Source organism: Otolemur garnettii, unplaced genomic scaffold, assembly GCF_000181295.1.
Source record: "Otolemur garnettii isolate 467f Iridium unplaced genomic scaffold, OtoGar3 scaffold00030, whole genome shotgun sequence".
Taxonomy (NCBI): Eukaryota; Metazoa; Chordata; class Mammalia; order Primates; family Galagidae; genus Otolemur; species Otolemur garnettii.
In genome coordinates this window covers 7227933-7245046 of record NW_003852425.1, presented here as the reverse complement: position 1 = coordinate 7245046, position 17114 = coordinate 7227933, and the positions used below count along the sequence as shown (strand labels likewise).

The 17114-nt window shown below is 40.8% G+C and overlaps 1 protein-coding gene across 4 annotated transcripts in view; it reads left to right on the top strand.

The window, feature by feature from the left end:
- The window catches only part of APC (APC, WNT signaling pathway regulator), a 122238-nt gene that overhangs the window by 68073 nt on the left and 37051 nt on the right, over window positions 1–17114 (top strand). For all 4 annotated transcript variants that reach the window (XM_023512696.1, XM_023512695.1, XM_023512693.1 and 1 more), the window contains exon 7: window positions 4393–4476. In XM_023512696.1, coding sequence (XP_023368464.1) covers window positions 4393–4476 — 84 coding nt within the window. The remainder of the gene's footprint in view (window positions 1–4392; window positions 4477–17114) is intronic.

Here is a 17114-nt window from a genome sequence, read left to right as displayed (position 1 = left end):
CCACAGCATTCTACTGAGGGCGAAATTGAGATTCTGTCTAAAAAAAAAACAGGTATTTATAAGTCTGTCTTTACCTTGGCACTATTTTGAAACAAGAAATTTACCATGGCTATAGGCAACATAACCAAATTCATGTAATTCTGCCTTCACCATCTTCATTCCCCTTAGTACTGTTTTGTTCTACTGTGGAATTATAAGGGGGAGAAAGAGTTAGATGCTGTTGTTCTGGTAGCAGATAACTAGCATTAGTTTTCATAGAGATTTTTCCTGCTTATAATCTTAAGTATGGGTAGTAACATTCAGAATACATCACTGTTCTTCAAGTTGTGAACTAAATAAAAAGTTAAGCCCTCATTGAAGGACAGTAGTAAGGGAACATAAAAGAGTATTAGGAGGTCAGGTGAGATGGTTCGTACCTGTAGTTTCAGTACTTTGGGAGGGTGAAGCAGGAGATCATTTGAGCCTAAGAATTGGAGGCTGCAGTGAGCTATGATTGCACCATTGTACTCCAGCCTCAGCAAAGGGGAGATGAAACAAGTTAGAACATTCCTATATTGCTACCCTCAACTCATATCAAGAAAGAATATTCACTAACTTTGCTGTTCATCAAGTATTTTTATATATTATTCAAGTTTGTCCTCTTATAGTCACACAAGTACATGACTGACTAATATTTTTAAATCCCGATGAGGCTATGCCAGTTGCCCTCTTTCAAAACAAGCATGCAGGATTTTTTTTTTTTAACTTTTGGGACAAATCAGGAGGAAAATATTTCAAGACTTTTAAGTAAACAGCAAATAAAAGGAAGGGCATATATTTATATGTAGAGTATAAATAACATGTTTTTATTCTATAAAGTTTATTTCATAGTTTTAAAATCATTAATATAGGACATTTTATATTCCCCAAAATGTAGTTTTTAATTTTTTACGTGACAGCTTCCTAAACATAATGTATATTCTCTTTATGTTGGAGAAAGATGGTAAGCTAGGTGATGCTTAAGCTCCAGTACCATGGTACATTTCTTTTTTTTTTGAGACAGAGTCTCAAGCTATCTCCCTGGGTAGAGTGCTGTGGAGTCACAGCTCACGGCAACCTCAAACTCTTGGGTTTAAGCGATTCTCTTGCCTCACCCTCCCAAGTAGCTGGGACTACTGGTGCCACCACAATGCCTGGCTGTTTTTTTGTTGCAGTTGTCTTTGTTGTTCGGCAGGCCCAGGCTGAATTCAAACCCGCCAGCTCCAGTGTATGTGGCTGGCACCCTAGCCGCTGAGCTACAGGCACTGAGCCCATGATACATTTCATAGTCCGTACATCTTAGCTTCATAACTAACTGAAGCTGGGGGCTTAATTCACAAATGTGTATGTGTGCATGCGTGTGTCTGTGTATGAGTTATACTATGTGTATATAACATATTCTTTTTTCTTACACTCTTCTTGCCCCCATTCTGTTCAGATAGATCAATGCCTTAAATGTTAGAAGTCAAAACTTTAAATCTTTTGAGAGAAAATATACTTAAATATGTTTCAGATATTGCAGTAGGAAAGGATTTCTTTTTTTTTTTTTTTTTGAGACAGAGCCTCAAGGTAGAGTGCGGTGGGCATCACAGCTCACAGAAACCTCCAATTCCTGGGCTCAAGCGAGTCTCCTGTCTCCGCCTCCCAAGTAGCTGGGACCACAGGCGCCTGCCACAATGCCTGGCTATTTTTTGGTTGCAGCCGTCATTGTTGTTTGGTGGGCCCAGGCTGGATTCAACCCCGCCGCCTTAGGTGTATGTAGCTGGTGCCTTAGCCACTTGAGCCACAGGCGCCGAGCCAGGAAAGGATTTCTAAAACAAGACTTAAAACACTAATTACAAAATAAAAGACTGATAAATTTTACTGTATGCAAATGAGGAGTTCATTTTTATCAGTAAAGAGAGTAAAATGATAAGTTATAAATTGGGAGAAGGTATTTATCATCCTGTAACTAACAGAGTTAAAATCAAGACTATATAAAGAGGCCAGGCATGGTGGCTTGTGCCTGTAATCCTAGCACCCTGGGAGGTCTGAGGCAGGTGGATTGCCTGAGCTCAGGAGTTCAAGACCAGCCTGAGCAAGAGTGAGACCCCTATACCTACTAAAAATAGAAAAACTAGCCAGGTGCTGTGGCAAGCACCTCTAATCCCAGCTATTCGGGAGGGTGAAACAAAAGAATCACTTGAGCCCAAGAGTTTGAGGTTGCTGTGACTATGATGCCATGATGACATTCTATCCAGGGCAACACAGTGAGACTGTGTCTCAAAAAAAAAACAAAAACACATAGACATGATATCTATGCCAGGATTTAGTGAGATTTTGGCAATACAAAAATCCAGTGTCATGGAGTGGAATATTAGATATAACGTCCTATTTTTGTCCTCTATTAAAATTTTTGATTTTAAACTTTATTGATGAAAGGAAACTGAATATATAGAAAGGGAAAAACATCAAATTTAGAAAGTCAGTAGTTGGGTGTAGTTTGGTTGTTTCTCTAAAGCTGGGAAGTATTTATTATCTGGTTTTAGAAATGATCATTCAGGGTCGGTGCCCATAGCACAGTGGTTATGGCGCCAGCCACATAACATCGAGGGTGGTGGGTTTGAACCCGGCCCTGGGCCAGCTAAACAACTGCAACAAAAAACAACTGGGCGTTGTGGTGGGTACCTGTAGTCCCAGCTACTTGGGAGGCTGAGGCAAGAAAATAGCTTAAACCCAACAGTTTGAGGTTGCTGTGAGCTATGATGCCATGGCACTCTACCAAGGGCAATATAGTGACACTCTGTCTCAAAAAAAAAAAAAAAAAAAAAGGAAAGAAATCATCATTCATCTTTTAAAAAGCTACCCAAAAAAGCAGGCATTTCTTCTGTTTTCATAATGTAAATTGGACATAGTAAGATTTGTTAGTTAGAAAATATTATTTACCTTACGTTTGCTACTTTCGGAATCATGGAATCAGCATAGTTATAGTGTTAGAAAGAAAGGATGGGCGTGGTGGGCTTACACCCATAGTCCCAACTACTCAGGAAGCTGAGGGAGAAGAATCCTTTGAGCCCAAGAGTTCAAAGCTGCTGTGAGCTATGATCATGCCATGGTGATCATGCCTAGATGACAGAATGAGACCCTGTCTCTTAAAAAGAAAAAGCACAGAAAAGAAAAAGGAAGTAAGAAAGAAAGACAGATTTTTTAGGAGTGGGGTGGTGAGCACATCTTCTTTTGAGTGCTTTGTCATAACATTGGGATAATAGCAACAATAAATATTTTTACTGTGGTAGTAAGAAAAGCATAAGGGCATTATATTTAAGAAAAACTAGATGTGGTCAAAGGGTAAGTTTATAACTATATATACTTAGAGCTAATTACCATAGTATTTTTATTATTTATCTATTAGAGGGAAATATGCTTAGACATCTTTTACTGATGGAGCATGTAGCCAAAAAACAGTTTGGAAACTATTCCATCTAACTTCTAATATTGTTTTTCTACACTGAAACAATTACTTCTATAATATAACTTTTTAGACCTCTACATTAGACTATCAACTATAGAATTATCATAGAGAATGGTACAGCATTTTCAGTACTTAATAAAACCCGTGTATCAATACTTACTAAAACCCATTTATGATCTATCATAAACCTAATTTTTCAAAATAATTTCAGCTTGTAAGGACTTTATACAAAGTGATTTGGTTTTCCCATTTCCACTAGTATTCATGAAACTTAAAATTTACCTTTAAAAAAAAAGCTTTTCCCACATTGTTTTAATTGCAGGTAGTTCCACCTGCAGTTACTGTTCTGTGGCTTCTCAGTGGCCTGTGAGAAAGCAAAAGCCCCATCATCTTTGTAATCTTTATGTTGGAAAAAGTAACATTTAGCTGCAATAGGTTGGAAAGACTGAAAATTTCTATTGTCTTGTGACAGGAGTAACTTTGGGAAGGGTTAGTCCTATTGTTTAAACCCTGTGTTTGGTAAAACAAATCAGATATTCTTTCCCTTTACAGATAGGCTATCTGTATGTAAATTATTACATTATGTTATTGTCTGAATTAATGTAAAAGATTAAATTAAGGGTTTTTTTTACTTTGTTGAAATATTTTTTGAAAATAACAATTTTTATAACACATACAACATCACAGGTTTGATATGACTTATATTTCTAGAATTTTACTAAACAGATCTAGAGATCCAGTGGGTAAAGTTAGATGTATTTAAACTGATTCCAATCTGTCAATAACGTGTGAATGTGTTAACATATCTAGCTTCTTAAATAAGGATGGCTTGTCATAATCCTGAGCTGTTAAGTGTTAGCCCTAGTATGATTATTTGTTAGTTTTGTTAATAAAAACATATGTGATTTTGTTTTGTATTTTAGCGAAGAATAGCCAGAATTCAACAAATAGAGAAGGACATACTTCGTATACGACAGCTTTTACAGTCTCAAGCAACAGAAGCAGAGGTTAGTAAAGTGTTTTTTTGTTTGTGGGCATAAAAATAAATAGTTATTCTAAGAAAAATGTATAATTAATGTGGCATCATCAAAATGTAGATACCCTAAAGAATTTAGGTATTTTATAACTTTTTTTATGAAACTAAATTGTCAAAAGCCTTGACTATTTTGATTATCATAACTTTTAGGCAGTTAAAATTTATAGAGCCATACATGTAGCTACCTTACTACAGCTGTCAGTTATATATAATCAGATAACTCATTTAATGTGGCTGTTATCAACCAGTAAGTAAACTTCTTCCATATGTGTAATCCATAGTAAGAATCGGTTGTACACATTTACCTCTGCTTACTCCACAAAGCCCAGTAAAATGATAGGAAGAGGTTAAAAGAAGACAGAAAGACCAGGGGAGGTGACAACAGTAAAATGTAGGGGGACTGGAAAGCAGATAAACAAGTGGAAACTATTGTAGCATATCAGAGAGAGTTGACCCCTCTGTCAGCAATAGGAAAAGTCCTGAAGCAACCCAGTGCACACTGTGGAAGTCCAGAAGGTTTCAGAGCCACTGCATGAGGTACCTCCTAATGTGAGGATGAGCCCAAAAGGAGGATGTTTGAAAATCTGTTAAGAAGCAGATGGAGCCTCCAGAGCCTTTCTCCATAGCTACGTAGCTGCTCCTTTCCAATCCTGCAAAAGATGAGAGATTTTTTTTCCTCTGGAAAGGATAAACAAAGGTCTTCGGTTATGGGTAAGTCTAGTTTAATTGAAGGTAGAGGTATTGTACACAAAAGCAATTTAAGTGAAAATTTATTTACTGAATGCTGAAATCCCCACTGGCATCCAGGCTTATAATCTCCAGGTGAATTTCTGGAAGGAACTTCTATAAGAAAAGTGCCCTAATGATACTTACATTGGAGGATTTGCCAACAAAACAGCCCAGCTATACATCATCCTATAGTGTAATTATAGTTGACAACCTCCATTCCTCAGGCATACCGCTTCATCTCACTTTTTTCTAGATAAACCAGTTGTAAACATGAGCAGCCACCAACAACCACTAGATATTTTAAGAAAGTTTCTAATAAGAAAGATTATGAAAATAGATCATTTATTTGTTTTCAGGAAGAAAACTTTAGAATATAAAATTAACATTAATATTCTCAGTAAGAAAAGATAACGCATCCGTAAAGCAAGAGAAAGATGGCATACTAAAGGGACATTTAGAGGATCAAGAAAGAGCCTCGGGCATGGTGACTCATGCCTGTAATCCCAGCACTTTGGGAGACCCAGGTAGGAAGACCAGCCTGGGTAACATAGCAAGATCCCTTTTCTGGAAAAAAAAGGTGTTTTTGTTTGTTTGTTTGTTTGTTTGTTAGCCAAGTCTGGTGGTATAGGCTGATAGTCCCAGCTACTCAGGAGGCTGTGGCAGAGGAGTGCTTAAATGCAGGAGTTTGAAGCTGCAAGTGAGCTATGATTGTGCCACTGTATTCTAGCCTGGGTGACAGAGTGAGACCCTGTCTTAAAACAAACAAACAAACAAAGAAAAGAGTCCTTAGGAGTTAAAATTATGATAACATTAATGAAAAAAATCAGTAGAAAAGTTCGATAAATTTCTCAGAAAGCAGAATAAAAATACAGTGAGATGGAAAATAGAAAAGATAAAATCAGAATCATTCTGGGAAGGTTTAATATCCAGATAAAAGTTCTCAAAAGAGAATGGAGAGTTAGAGAGGAAATCATCATAGAAGCAAATTAAAATTTCCCATAACCAAGGGACATAGTTTTCCAAAATAAAATGGTCTCTCCAATATCAAACATAACAGATGAAAATAATTCCATACAAAGACATGTTATATGTAACTTCAGCTATCTGTGCATAATGGGAAAATTCTAAAACATTCTAGAGAACTATGTGAACACAAATTTCACACAAAAGAACATGAATATGATCTCTTTATATTTATAAATAGTAACACTGGAAGCTGGGAAGTAGAGTAGCAATTTCCTTTTTTTTTGGAGACAAAGTCTTTTTCAGTCTCCTTGGGGTCAGTGTTATGGCCTTATAGCAACCTCAAATCTTTTTTGTTTGTTTGTCTGTTTGTTTCTTGAGACAGGATCTCATTATGTCGCCCAAGGTAGAGTGCTGTGGCATCACAGCTCACAGCAATCTCAAACTCTTGGGCTTAAGTGATTCTCTTGCCTCAGCCTCCCAAGTAGCTGGGACTATAGGCCCCTGCCACAAGGCCCTGCTATTCTTTTTTTTTGCTGTTGTTGTAGTTGTCGTTGTTGTTTGGCAGGCCCAGGCTGGATTTGAACCCACCAGCTCAGGTGTATGTGGCTGGCGCCCTAGCTGCTAAGCTACAGATGCTGAGCCAAAGTAGCAATTTCTTAAAACTTTTGAAACTTATTTCCAGCTGTGTGTTGACACCAATCCTTTGACACTACTGGGTATCCTCCAATTCAGTTCAGTTCTGATTCTAAGAATTAGTGTAGACTCAGCAAGTAAAGGGCAAAGTCATTCACAAGGCTGTCTACTTCCCATGCCAGCCACAAATTTTGGGTATCCCCAAGCCACCCATACTTCTACCCATTGGGCCATAAATACTGGGACTAGGACTCTCCCAGGTTCATTAATTCACTAGCTGACTCACAAACCTTCTGAAAGTTCTATACTTATGACTGCAGTTTTATCATAAGGATAAAATTAAGAGACACGTAGGCAGGGTCTAGGGAAGAGAGTAGTGGGTACAGGGATTGTATGCTTTCTTCTTGTGGGATCTAAGCATGTCACTCTCCCAGCACACCGATGTATTCGCCAACCAGAAGGCTCCACTGAGCTTCACTGTCCAGTTTTTATTTGGATTTAACTCTGTAGACATGACCAATTACGTAGTTTAAATTCAAATTAACTCAATTTCTGTTCTTTTCTACTTGGAGATCAGTCTGGCCCAGAGTTCCAATTCTCTAATCACTTGTTAATGAACACCCATTCTGAAGCTCTGTCGTGGTCCACCTTGAGTCGCCTCATTAGCATACAAACATCTCTATCACTCAAGAAATTCCAAGGGCTTTTGCCAGATATAAACGGACAAAGACCAAATATATATTTTTATTGTATCATACTAGCCTACAGATTTATGTCTAAATTTTAGAGTGAAGATATTTCAGACAACCACTATCTCAAAAATATTTTTTTCTCATGCACCCTTTTCTGGAAGCTAGTAAAGGATATACTCAAAATGAAAGTATAAAGCAAGAAAACTGAAGATTTGGGTACAAGACACAGGGGATATGAGAGAGAGAGATGATGATGATCTGGTGAGGTGGCTTAGGCCTGTAATCCTAGCACTCTGGGCCAAGGTGCATGGACCACCTGAGCTCAGGAGTTTGAGACCACCCTGAGCAAAGTGAGACCCCATCTCTACTAAAAATAGAAAAACTAGCCAGGCATTGTGGCAGGCGCTTGTAGTCCCAGCTACTGAGGAGACTGAGACAAGAGAATTGCTTGAACCCAAGAGTTTGAGGTTGCTGTGAGCTAGACACCACTGCAACTGTACCCAGGGCAACTGAGTGAGACTCTGTCTCAACCAAAAAAAAAAAAAAAGAGAGAGAGAGAGAGATGACAGAATCCCCAGAATGAAGAAATAGGGAGCTCCTGACATAAATGGTAGAGAAAGTAATCAGTCCATACAGGAACTATTGAGAAGATTCCAGGAAAGATAACTCCAAGAAGATGAAATCATTAGAATACCTATTTTTGAATGCATAGAAAGGAAATTTACACAGTGGAGGATAAGTCGTAAGTACACAGAAAGTCAAACAAGATAATAAAGATAACCTTCGACTCCACGGACAAGAAGTTGTAAAGGAGGGGCGGTGTCTGTGGCTCAAAAAGGTAGGGCGCTGGCCCCATATGCCGGAGGTGGCAGGTTCAAACCCAGCCCAGGCCAAAAAAAAAAAAAAGAAGTTGTAAAGGGAAACATTCCTGGTATATCACCTGCCAGCCATGATTAGAATTTAATAGTCAAAGTAATGTAAATAGTGAAAAATTAATCTAGCAATAGTGAGGCAAGAGATACTAGTAACAAGGAGTTAAAAAGCTAAAAGAGTAAGATGATCTTTTCCTTACTTGGAAATTAGGCCAGCAGATAATGCCATCCGGCCAAGTCTGCCGTTACCTATATTTAAAGTTCTACCCCCCACCACAACCTTTTGGGGATGATGTGTGGTAACCTACGTAGTAACTCTTGTAACTCCCTTAATTTTTTATTGTCTTTGAAACTGTGCAGCCATGCTGTGACGGCATACTCTCACCCAGTCTTCTCTTTACCTTCCCAGTTCTGCTCCATGAATTTTCATGTGTATAAAGAACTGTAAAAACCTATGCACTTCACAGATTTGACTTGTACCCTTGTCAATGCTCCACAGATGTTTTGGCACAATAATCAAGTAATGAGGTGAAAGTTAAGATGATTGGTTTGATGCAACCACGTCAGATTGTATATATAAAAAAAAAAAAATCAGCACATTGTACCCCACATATGCATGAATATATTCATGATCTATGTGTATTTGACTTAATAAAATTAAAAAAAAAAAAACCCATACAAGGGTGTCATATACCTGGGGTGGCGGGTTCAAGCCTGGCCCCAGCCAAAACTGCAAAAACAATAAATACATAAAATAAAAAAAGAAAAGCCTATGAAAGAGAAGGTGAAGTCTGAGTTGGGGGCTCTGTTCTTGAGATGTTAGCCTGCCAAGACGCCTGGGCTGAATAAAGCCGCTTCCTCCTCCAACTGGTGCTGAGAGTTTCTTTGTCTGCATTGGCTCCTGCTGCATCTCTTGGTTCCCTAGGATAGGAAGAGAGGCTTGGTGGCAGGCTGCATAGCAGGACTCCTTGGGTTGGATTCTGCTCGCCCCACGGAGCATCCCCGTGGGGTCCTCAGAGCATTCCTAGGACTGATTGTCCCAGAGAAACGCCTTGTTGGGATGAACTTACTAAGGCCCCCAAGGCATCCTGAGGCGGCTGAGCATCAGAGAGGAACCAGCATCAGGTGGTGCCAGGAGGCTCTAGGACGTCTATAGTACAGTAGGACTGGTCTGGGCCTTTGGCTAGGCCCATTCCATCTGAGTGGGAGAGGGGACTCATCACCCCCTGGGCACTGGATTTGTTGCCCTAAGACTGGTGGGAGGTGTGTGACTGAGAGGGATGCCAAGAGCGAAGTCTTTACTTTCCCTCACAGGGCCCATGCCAATATTGAGTTCCGAACATTGGTTCCATAGGATGCCTCTTCCAACTAAGTGTCTGTCCGTGCTGGCTGCTGGTGCTTTGTACCAGCCTACCTAAGTCAAGAGCGTCTGCCATTCCCGCCAGGGGAGTGGCTAGTGATGAACATAGTGACTGAGCAACCTTTCCAATTCCCCCTCCCTAATCCCAGACTCCTTCCTGTGGCCTGAGTGTTTTTTTGTCTTAGGTGGAGGATGGGAAATGTGCAAGGAAGTCCATTGGCTACTATGCTGAGGAATTTCAGGAAAGGTTTTGTAGGAGACTATGGAGGTCACTATGACCCCTGGCAAGCTTAAGACTCTTGTGTGAGGCAGAATGGACTTCTTTTGAAGTGAGATGGCCATCTGAGGACAGCTTAGAAAAGGCTCTGGTGTCGAAGGGGTAGTGAAAAGTTAAGAGAAAGTCAGGCCACCCTGACTACCCCTCAGTGGTTGAGAGGGAAGATGGCAACAGTACTTGTGGCTAAGGGCCAGGAAGGGAAAGTGCGTTCCACCCTTTCCAAGGAGGCCGTACCAAGATTCTAGCCAACTTGGTGCCAGAGGACCCCCTGAAGTAGCCCCACTGCCTTCAGGAGGGAGCAGGTGCTACCACCGCAGAGGAGCCAGCTCCCCACGCAAGACAGCTCAAGTTTTCTACCCCACACTCTCAGAGTCTCCAAAGTCAAGGAGCAAGTTAGTGTCTAACGATACTCCACTGGCAGCTAGGTTGAGACAAAAACCCGGAATCCAAGGGCCTTTGAGAGAGTAAGCACACAGGTATGGATGAGGATGGACACATGGTTGAATGAAGGGTGTTTGTTAATGTACCAGGCCTTTACCACCACAGATACGCTTCACTGAAAATACCACAGCCCATCCTATACTGAAAAATCCCAGGCGCCAGTAGATCTCATGCAAACTATTTTTCAAACCCACAATCCAATGTGGGCTGACTGCCATCACTTACTTACATCCCTTTTCAACATGGACAGGTTCAGGGTAATTCAGGCAGCCTGTAAGTGGTTAGAAGAAACTGCGCCAAAGGACTATCAAAATCCTCAAGATATTCTGGCGTCCAGCTGCCTGGGGGGCGACCCACAATGGGTGCTGAATGATCAACAGGGCGTTAGCAGGCTGACTGGTGTGGAGAAGCACTCCTACCAGGGCTATGCAAAGGGGCCCAGAAGGCTACTGATGTAAATAAAGTTGCTGAAATCACACAAGAAAAGAATGAGAGCCCAGGGCATTTCTGTGAGAGACTGTGTGCAGGATTCCCCACGTACACCCCTTGTAATCCGGAAAGCCCTGAAAACCAGTGTATGGTTAACATGGCTTTGATGAGCCAGAGTGCTGAGGACCTCAGGCAAAAACTGCAGAAACAGGAAAGGTTTGCCGGAATCAACACCTCTTAGCTCTTGGAGATAGCCCAGAAAGTGTTTGTAAACAGATGTAGCCAGCCAGAGGTAGGGAACGAAGCTGACCTCACAGTGGCAGCCCTGCAAGTTAGAAGGGGGGGGGGGCATCACTATTCCTAAGAGACCAAGGCCTGGGGAGTCAGCAAGGAAGAGGTGAGCATGGGCCAGGAAGGGTGTCACTGAAGCATGATTAGTGTGCCATCTGCTGGGAAACTGACCACTGGAAGAATGAGTATCCCCAACAGCCAGGGGACCAGGCCAACCCCAAGCCCACATAGGAGGGAGGCCAAGATTAGAAAGACTCCCTATCAACCTAGTAGGAGAGTCCTTGCTGGACTGAAGGAGACTAGACTCAGAAGCCCCTGGGGAGTCCATGGTCCAGGTTATGATCAGGGTCAAAGACATTGACTTTCTAATATATATAGGTGCCAAGTACTCTTGACTTGACCTGTAACCCCTCCTCTGACCCAGAAAACTGCCTATCTCAGAGCCACCAGTGAACAGACTTTTTGTTTACCCTGAAAGTGCTCCGTAGGAGGGTGGCCCCCCTTGCCTGAGGCAAGAGGCTGACAAACTGACACTAGGACAAAACCTGTAAAGAGAAAGTACCTCATACAGAGCACAAAAAGACACCATGGATTAACCCGCAGTTAACCAATATCAGAGCCTGAGATGTAGAAATCTAAAAGTATGTAACACCCTCAATCCACCCACATTGTTTCCAGCAACTGACAAAGTGCCTGAAAATGTCTGAAAATACACTGGACGATGTGTATTCAAGTCGGCCAGACTTGCGTGACCAACCATGTGCAAAAGTGGATTAGGACTTACGTGTAGATGGAAACACCTTTGTAGACCGGTGCACCATGGTCACTTTGACTGAAACTGTTGAGGCAAAGCCACTGCCTCAAGGGACATCAGCCCAGAAAGCTGAACTAATAGCTCCGACTCGAACATAGCTTAGTGAAGAGAAAGCTTTGAAAGCTGTGACTCCAAATATGCCTTTCTCACCCGCCAAGTACATACAACTTTGTACAGAAAAGGAAGACTGCTAAATGCTGGAGGAAAAGACATCAAATACCAACAAAAAATTCTACAACTTCTGGAAACAGTATGGAAACCCCAGAAGGTAGCAGTCTTGCCCTGCTGAAGACATCAATGAGGACACCACCAGTGGTAGACACCACTACCAGGGACCAAAGGGAATGCTCAAGCAGATGCCAAGGCCAGAAGACCTGCTTGCTTCCATACTGGGCATCACACATAGATCCCCCCCATTCCCTGGGTACTAAACTCAGGGTACTAGACTCACCCCTATCTATTCCAAAGGTAAAAAAAATGGCTAGTCTTGAAAAGAAGCCAAGAAGTAGATGGAAGATGGATAAAGTTGCCCAACAAATGGACAGCAGTGCCCCAGCTGCTATGAACAGCCATTGTGTCCACCATACATGAAAATACTCATTTGGGGGCGGCACCTGTGGCTCAAGGAGTAGGTCGCTGGCCCCATATGCCAGGGGTGGTGGGTTCAAGTCTGGCCCTGGCCAAAAATGCAAAAAAAAAAAATACTCTTTTGGGCCAAGACTCACTGATAAGACTCCTGGGCTGATATTTTTACATCTCTCACCTAACTGCCTTAGCTAAAACTGTCAGCCAACTGTACTTTACTTGCAGCCAGTTTAATGCTCAATAAGGACCCACTATGCCCCCTGAAATTCAGTCGTATAGAGCAGCTCCTTTTAAAGATCTTCAAGTAGACTTCACTGAGATGCCTTGGTGCAAAGGCAACAGGTGTCTACTGGTGGTATTATGTACCTACTCGGGATGGGTGGAAGTCTACCCCACCTGAACAGAAAAAGCCCAGAAAGTCACCAGAGCCCTGCAGAGAGACATCATTCCTTGGTTTGGACTGCTGCTGCAAATAGGATTGGACAACAGGCTGGCGTTCATCACAGAGCTAGTACATAAGACTGCCAAAGTCCTGGGTATTACTTAGAAACTACATGCTATGTATAGGCCTCAGAGCTTGGAAAAAGTGAACCGCATGAATAAAACTAGCCTAAGAAAAATATGCCAAGGGTCTGGTTTATAGTGGGTAGTGGTTTACCCTTGGTATTGTTCAAAGTTAGGTATACTACCACAAGAACAAGGTTCTCGCCCTATGAGATTTTATATCATAGGCCCCCTCCTTTGCTCTGGGAACACCCTGAGAACTAGAAGAGGGGGAACTCCAGAGGCAGTTACAGGCCCTGGGGAAAATAACAAAAACCGTATCAACTTGGGTAAACAAAAGATGTCCTGTCAGTTTATCCTCCCAATTCACCCTTTTTCTCCAAGAGACCAAGTGTGAGTCAAGGACTAAAACATGTCGCCTTTAAGACCAAAGTGAAAAGGACCTTACCCCGTCATTCTGACCACACTCACTATAGTAAAGGTAACTGAGATTCGACTTAGATCCATTACACAGAATAAAACCAATGGCAGCTGCTGAACCACCCCGTTATAACTCCCTGGCTGCTGCTACCATTTCCAGCTACACCTGGACCAGGAACCAGCAAGCTGCAGGTGAATAGCCTGACACAGAGAACAAAGCCAAAAGCAGCTGCAACACACTTGACCACCCCCCCCCCCACCCCTCCGAGAGCGGCTGCCGGACACACCGCCACAGCTAGTACCTGGGAAACAATCCAGACCCCTACAACCCTTACAAAGTAACCTTGAGAAGAGCGACAAGCCCTGTTGCAATCTCACCCGGAAGCTGACTGGTCTATGTGCAGCCAAATCCTGAGGATGCGCCTTGTGGTACTACTGTTTATGTGGTCTTACAGACTTATCAAGCTACTGCTGTTACCACCCCTGGAAATGCTAATAGAGAAGACTGTAACCAGTGCATCACCAGGTCATGAAGGTGGGTCAGGAAATTACTACTGCTCTGTTACTATAAATGTGAAGAGACCCAGCAAGGAACTTGCCTATACAATACTACTCAACATAAGATATGTGACCCTGGGAGAGACCAGCCTAATCTTTGTTATGACCCCTCTAAACCCCCCAATTATTATAAATTTACTATAAAAGATATTAAAAACTTAAGAAGAATGGGGAAAAGGTAAAAATAACAAACATCACAAGATATGCAAATCTAAAATAAGTTTCAGTAGTTCATACTTGCCAAACATTAAAAGAATGCCCATAAAAACAAAGTATAGAACTATAAATTGGAAAAGAACATAAGAGACAAGAGCAAAAGTACCTATGTTCCACTGATTATCTTTATAGAATAGAGTGTTCACATATGTAATAAAAGACATTTGGGGTATTGAAGATGACAGCAAAAAGGAACTAATACTCAAGTGTGGACCCCGCCTCCAACTGCACCACAGTGTCTTATAATCCCTTAACTCTAATTATCAAAAACCCAGCAGATGCAAAGTAGAAAGATGGCCAAAGAGTAACTTTAAAAATAGATGGTATCAGACAAGACCCTCTGGTTCTCTTTAAAATATTAGGACAAATAACCACCCTCCAGGCCAAAAACTTGACAGTTTGTCAAACTTTCTATGATAAACTCTCCCAACAGTTCCTCTTCTCCCTAAAAATACAAAAACTTACAGTTGACCAAAAGTGTTGCTCACTCACTAGTTATAACCTCTTGTTTTATATATGGATAAGTGGCCGTGGGAAATCCGAAAATTAACACCAACAGATGCAAATGTTACTCACTACTATCAGATGATTGATGATAATGTCTGGGCCTTAAAAACTACAGTCATTAGTCAATATTGCTTGGCTAACGGAGGGTAAAACATCACTATCCCTATGAAAAAAACTACACTGTTTGAGGCAAAAACACCAAGATGACAACTTGGTGGAGTCTAAATAGAACTGAAAAAAATCCCCTCAACAGGTTTCCCCACTTCTGAGATGCATGATTACATTTGGGGTGCTCAAGAGATGAGACTTCCCCCTCAGGTCTATATTAGATATATGATAACAAAACATATATTCAGTTACCAAATCAATGAGAAGACAGTTATTTTATAGGTATGATAAAACCATCTTTTTTTTACTGTCAATCAAAACGAGAGTTACTGGGATTCCCAGTTGCTGCCCCTAAAAAAGCAACTCACAAATGTAGAGACCTGACTATAAAAGACTAGAAAGATGATAAATGGCCTCCTAAAAAAATTATTCAGTGTTACAGACCACAAGACTGAAGATGGGTCATGGGGATACCAAACCCCTATGTTAAAACAGATTATCCAGTTACAAGCTGACCTAAAAGTAAAAACTAATAAAACTAACAAGGCATTAACCCTTCTGGCTCACCAACAAACACAAATGAAAGACGATATATACCGAAATAGACTGCATTTAGACTACTTGATGCAGAAGGAAGAGTCTGTACAAAATTCAGTTTTAAGATGATCAAGGATAGGTAGTAAAAAACATAGCTAACAAAATATCTAAACTAACACATGTGCCAGTCCAAATATGACACGGCTTTGATCCAAAAATCCATATTCAGAGGCTAATTTTCTGCTTTTGGAAGGTTCAAGACCCTCATAATAGGAGTCCTGTACTGCTCAAAACCTGCCTTCTTCTCCCATGTTTGTTATCTTTCCTCTTACAGATGGTTAAAAACATGATAGATTTTGCTATATATAAAAGAACCTCTGCCTGAGAGTATTATATAAACCATTATCAAACAGTGACAAACGATGACAAGAAAGACAACAGTACGACCTCTTAATAACAGTTATAAGGGTCTCAAAGGGGGGAATGAGGTAAGAGACAGTAGTAAGTAGGAGTTAAATAGTTAAAATAAGAAGATCTTTACTTAGAGGTTAGACCAGCAGATGATGCCATTGGGCAAGTCTGCCATTACATATGGTTGATGTTCTATCCCAACTGCAGCCTTCTGGGGATGATAACTCCCTTAATCTTCTACTGTCTTTGAAACCTTGCAACCATGCTCCAACGGCACGCACTGACTCAATCTCAGCCAAATAAAGCCACTTTTTCTTCCAACTGATGCCGGAGAGTTTGTAGGCTCCTGCTACAGTAGGAACTGAAATAAAGCATTAAACTAAAAAATGCAGAGCCAGCAATGCAGGAAGGTTACTTAGAGATAAGGAGGTAAGTAGCAAGAAAAAAAGTCAGCTGAAAGATTAAAGAGTTCTTTTAGAGAACATTTTCATCTATGCCTGAGTTTTTAATACTTAAGAACTTTGAATTTAATACATCTGAATTTGAGATATGTAAAATCTTATATCCAGTAAGTTGACAGTTTAACTACAATGTGTTAGTCATAATCCTCAAGGCTGTGTAAGGTGGCTGTCTTAGGCTAATATAAACCAAATATTCGCAATATTAAGGAACAAGTGTCTGTTTTTGGAGTGGACTCTGCAGGGCCTAGTATCTTTTCACTCCTTTTCAGTTTTGCGTGCGTTGTGTTCTATAGCATTTCGTTTACTACACCCTTGTTGGCTTTCCAGTAGAGTTTTTCTGTGCCTCTTTTTTTCCCTGACCAAACTTGCTATAGTCTGTTTTTTAAATTACTTTCAAGTAAGCAGCATTTTGTTTTCAATTGAGTAGCTCTACAGTTATCTTTTCTTCTATGGGTGTTTTCTGCCTTCAGTTTTGCTGCTCCTGTTCCCCCCACCACCCTCCCATCTTTCTTATATTCTGATCATTATTATTTTTCTGCATGTAATAGGTTTTGATTTTTCTAAATCAGTATTCACATTTATTTTTTCTAGTTGATCAAATCTTTTATTTGAGTAAAATAACCCTCTGTTTTATTTAAGGCTCTGTACCTTGAATTTTATTTCATTTGCTATTAGTATTGCTATACTAGCTTTTCTTCAGAACATTTGCTCAGCATATTATTTTATCTGTTTTTATTTCTAAATTTAACCAAGTTTCTGGCTTCTAGAAATTCCTTAAAAAATGTGATTTATTGGCTC